This window comes from Eutrigla gurnardus (genome assembly GCF_963514095.1).
Source record: "Eutrigla gurnardus genome assembly, chromosome: 22".
NCBI classification, from domain to species: domain Eukaryota; kingdom Metazoa; phylum Chordata; class Actinopteri; order Perciformes; family Triglidae; genus Eutrigla; species Eutrigla gurnardus.
In genome coordinates, this window is record NC_139933.1 from 2,869,200 (window position 1) to 2,874,093 (window position 4,894).

A 4,894-nucleotide genomic window follows, 5' to 3' on the forward strand; every position below is an offset into this window, starting at 1 on the left:
TTAAACTTTCCTAAATTAATAGCATTTTTCTTTTTCAGACGACATTGAAAAAAATACAATGTTTTGAGAAGAAGAAAAAACGTTTAATTGTACATCAGTCTGTGGTCTTTGTATTAAATACGTAGGATGAAGGAGAACGTTGCGAATGTTACAGTAGACTTTGATGTAATATTAATATTTTTAAGGCTTTGAGAAGAAGGACAAAGTACAGTCAGATCCTTGAGTCTGAACAAGTAAAGAGACTGAGAGACGATTTAATTCCCGACAGGACAATGACCCTCAAAGAAACTAGACAGAGAAAGAAGAGCTGAAAGGTCAGCGTCCGGACACAAGGCCAAGTCTTCTCCCACACGGCAGCACAATGGAGGACTTGTGGCAGGACTTGGACGTTATTGTTAATTTGTGGTTCTCACTTAATCTCATCTTCATATTTGGATAAAAAGTCACGAATCAAAGTCAAAGAATATTTAACAAACATTTTGTGGTGCAGCTTGAACAAGAAAAGGCTTTTATTGGCAGCAGCTAGTCCAGATTTCACATGTAAATCTTTTCCTGGTATATCCCCCTCCACAATGAATGTACACACTTGAATGTACTTTTAAGCAGATCTAAGTGTTTATTTGTGTACTTCTTAACATTTTTATTCAGATAGATTGTACACATTTAACATATTTTTATTCTATTTTCTTCTATATTCATATTTTCATCTGGAATTTCTCACTTTTAATTTTCTTTTCTTCTAGCCTATATTTGTTTGTTGTACATATTTGTTTTATTTTATACATTTAGTTTTTCTCCTTTTCTATATTTATGTTTTGTGTACTTTAAAAATAATACTTGAAAGGATTTCACACATTTACAATGTTTTTCTTCTGTTCTTTCTTATTCTGTCTTTCTTATTTTTAGTATTTATTTTATATTTTTATGTATTTATTCTATTCTATCTGTTTCTCGTTCATATTTTACACATGTATTATAATAGTTTATGCATTTTTAGGTTTTTTCTTTATGTAATGAATTAATGAAAATACAGCCAACAGGGATAAAAAGAAAGTACTTTTCCTTCATGTTTTAGGGATGTTCTATAAATCAGGCTCTGACTGATGTAAAAACAACCCCTTCTGTAAGTTTAAAAAACCCTGATGGATGTATAACTTCCCCGTTTCTTACATTAAGACAATTTTATTCTATAACAAGTTTTCTGGAATGTTTAAATTGGTGAATTTTGGAGAAATCTACAGAAATAGAGAAAGAGTAAAATAAACACCTGAATGTGTTCTGGACACAAATACATGATAAAGAAAACAACCTAAAAGTTAAATACAGATGAATTAAATTAGAAAGAATTGAGGATAATGATTCTATATATGGCGATATATTGTGATTACTGTAAGTAAAGCAATAAATTGCATTTTTTTTTAAATATCTAATTTCAGTAAACTGTCAGTATAAAGAACACACTGCCATCAAATCTGATATATCTGCATTTATATCATCACGCACTGAGAGGACGCTTTCCGAATTAAATATCATATCAACTGCATGTTTTTGAGAATCGATACACAAACGTATAACTTTGCAATACATTTTCTTTCCAGGGATTCATTAATGAATGACTCAATTGAGTCACAAAAAATGACGAATAACGAAAACATAACATAAAAAGAAAACACAAAATTGGCTCTTTTTTTTATTTCTGCTTGTAAAAGTTTGTAACAACAAATAGCATGTTTATTTAGGCGTTTATTTGACAATATTTTGTGAATTTATTGCGCTTAGCAACCGGAGAGGTTCTACTCTTATAAACTTGATTGACAGACTCCAGTGTTTTAGAGCCAGTGTATTAAATAACTAATAAATATTTCTCCACCAGGTGTTCAAACCAATATTTAGACTTTATACGGGAAATAAACTTTAAATAAAATAAAAATTTGATAAAATAAGGGGGCTGCATTGTGGGTACTTGGACTCACTGGTTCTGATCTTCTGGTCACGTGGTCTACATGTAGTCTTTTATCTGATAAGGTTTATTCCTCTCTTCCTTTAAACCTTTAAAACATAATAATACACATCTATAAAGGTTGTAAATGTATCATCTTGTGTCATTTCAGTGATTTTGCTCCAAGAATAGTTTGTTACTCTGTAAAAAAAAAAACGATTTGGAAAAAAAAAAAAAATGGTGTTCATAACCTGAGTTGATATTTGAATAAAAAAGTGTGTGGGTGAAAATCTGAGTCAGAAATGCCACCAGTGACGCAAGGTGGGATTTACCCCATGACATTTCCGTCGTCAACAGCTTCTACAAGTGAAATAAATACACATAAAATAATATATATATTCTCCTCGACGTCTGAGTCCTTGAAGGCATCTCGGCTGACACCTTCTATATGAGTAATAAACCAAACTGATACGGCTGTTTATCATCCACATATATTTAATAAGTCTCAAAGACACGTCACAACCGAAAAAGTGTATGAGTTCAACATATTTACACTGAAAAAACACATTGTTTTACACGTGAACCAACAACTCACACGAGACGAAACGCGTACAAAAATAGAATGTCTTCCAACTTTACATATTAAAAGGACACACGTGTGTATACATTGCATTAGAAGCGTCCTTGAATCAGTCAGTGTACAAAAACACACGGCAAGGCACTAAAAGGGGGGATTATAGTCATCAACATGTTAGAATGAACAATAACTTAGAACTCTTGAAGCGTTATTGCAGTTATTTCACATTTGAACTCGATATTTAAACACTCCACTTTATATTACAACCGCCCTTCTATATATATTCTCATGAATTAATGGCTATGTTCACTTTTAATCAGACTGTACAGGCAAAGTGCATTCGTGTCAGTCTCTCCGTCCGTTCCGGAGCATGGATGGGGGGTTGGCTGTGCGTAATTACGCACGACTGCACAGAAGTTCTCGCTCATTCCCAAATCCCTGCGATCTCAAACAGTTCCGGGATCAGTATTTAATAGTTTTTTATATTTTAAGCAGGTTAGTGTGCGTCACGCTGCCATGGTAACTATGAACAGAGTCCGCTGGTTGCGCTGATGGCGCCTGACTGCCGCTCCGCTCCGGTGCTGCTGGACGAGGAGGAGGAGGACGAGGAGGAGGAGGACACGGTGGAGGACTTCCGCTCCTTCTGCCTCAGGTGGATCTTAGTGTGTCTCTTCCTCTCGTCGCTGCGGGCGAACTTGCGGCCGCAGTAGTCGCACGCGAACGGCTTCTCCCCCGTGTGCGTGCGGATGTGCGTGGTGAGGTGGTCGCTGCGGCTGAAGTTGCGCATGCAGATGCGGCACTGGAACGGCTTGTGGCCGGTGTGGATGCGGATGTGTCGGGTGAGTTCGTCGGAGCGGGAGAAGCGCCGGTCGCAGCCGTCCGCCGGACACGGGTACGGCCGCTCGTGGATGGGCGTCTTGCTGGGTCTGTTCGGGTACTTTCTGGGCCGCAGGATCGGCCTGAGGGGCAGGTTCTGGGGGCTGTAGGCAGAGGGGAGCCTCGGCGGCCCTCCCTCGGAGCCACCGACACCCGGACCCAGCGTGTAGTTCCTGATAGTGTTCAGCGGGGTCAGGGGTGGAGGGACGCGGAACGTGTCCAGGGGACATGGACCGAACGGCTTCCGATCTTGGATGCCCGCCGGGTGCATGTCCCGCTGGCAGGCGGGCTGGAAGAAGCCCGAGTAGTCGGGAATGATGGGGAAGAGCCCCGGCGGGTCTGCGCCTCCGGGCTGCTTGGGCGAAGAGTAGGAGGGCGGCGGGTAGGAGGCGATGGAGCAGGTGGAGGTAGACAAAAACGCAGAGGGGTCCTGGTACACCTCTCCGCAGCCGGAGGAGGAGTACGGAGGCGGGGGGGAGTACAGGTGGTGGTGGTGGTGGTGGTCTAGCTCTGCCTGGTTCTGAGCCGCCATGGTGCAACTCAAATTTCCGCTGGAGAAGTGATTGGGAGATCCCGAGGAAGCCGGGGAGGAGGACGCCGAGGAGGAGGGAGGTGGTGGAGGAGGAGGAGGGTGAAGAGGAGGCGGTTGGGCCACGTTGAAGATGCCCGAGACGATGTTGATGACTCCCTCGGGGTTCCAGTTACCTGGATACTGGGAGTCGATGGAGAACTTGCCCATGTAGGTGAAGGTCTGGTTGCGGTGGGGCGCGGGCTGGGAGAAGCCGCCGGAGTAGGAGGAGAGGTCCAGGGAGCGCTTCTCCAGACTCATGTCCGCGCTCATCAGACCGTCTGCGGGTAAAAACACACCAGACAGCGTTAGAGAGGAAAGTGTGCAAAGTCTAATTTCAGTTGGAGTTGTAGAAACTTTTCCACGTCTTACCTGCAACATTCATCTGGTCGTAGTGAGACCCCAGGTCGCTGTTGGGGAAGATGGCCACGGAGGTCGGCAAGCCGGACCCGATGTCATCCACCGAGTACACGCTGTCGGGATGCACGAAGCCCCCGAGGTTCACCGGCACTTTCTCCAAAGTTTTCGCCGTCATCGTGGAGAGAAACACAACCTTCTCTCTCTCTGTATCTACTTCTCTCTCGCGTCTTCCTTCTCTCTCAACCTTTTCTAACAAGCAGGAGTGTCTCGCAGGGTCACCGCCGCATGTCTCTGCTCTGCCACCGGCTGTGAGATGAGATGAGCTCCGCGTCTCTGCTGCGCTCTCATGCGCGTAAAGTGACCGACTCCTTGTTGGGAACGGAGGCGCCCCTGGACGCTAGTATGTTTATATGGGGAACCTTTATGAATGCGCCCGCGACGTCATTGCCCAAGTATGGTGGTGGGAGGGGCGTCGCGGAGAGGCGCTGCCGATGCTGATTGGCCGCTGAGGGCTCCGTGACGATTTCAAAGGGAATCACTTTGCCAGTGGAGAAACCCGCTGCTGATAAAGACG

General features: G+C 43.7%; 1 protein-coding gene across 1 annotated transcript; it reads right to left on the reverse strand.

Annotated features, from left to right (window-relative positions):
- Positions 1-2,402: 2,402 nt before the first annotated feature.
- Positions 2,403-4,686, reverse strand: egr2b (early growth response 2b). The gene is made up of 2 exons (XM_084039726.1): positions 4,333-4,686; positions 2,403-4,241 (listed from the first exon to the last, which is right to left on the reverse strand). Exons 1-2 carry the CDS (start codon positions 4,493-4,495, stop codon positions 3,040-3,042), a joined length of 1,365 nt encoding a protein of 454 aa, XP_083895852.1. The 5' UTR covers positions 4,496-4,686; the 3' UTR covers positions 2,403-3,039.
- Between the last annotated feature and the right edge of the window lie 208 nt (positions 4,687-4,894).

What these genes read in the sequence shown, in the direction of transcription:
- egr2b (XM_084039726.1), bottom strand. Translation starts at nt 4,495, where the DNA reads ATGACGGCGAAAACTTTGGAGAAAGTGCCGGTGAACCTCGGGGGCTTC. An exon ending in CGACCAGATGAATGTTGCAG is followed by an intron (nt 4,242 to 4,332) that starts GTAAGACGTGGA and finishes TTTTACCCGCAG; the next exon opens with ACGGTCTGATGAGCGCGGAC.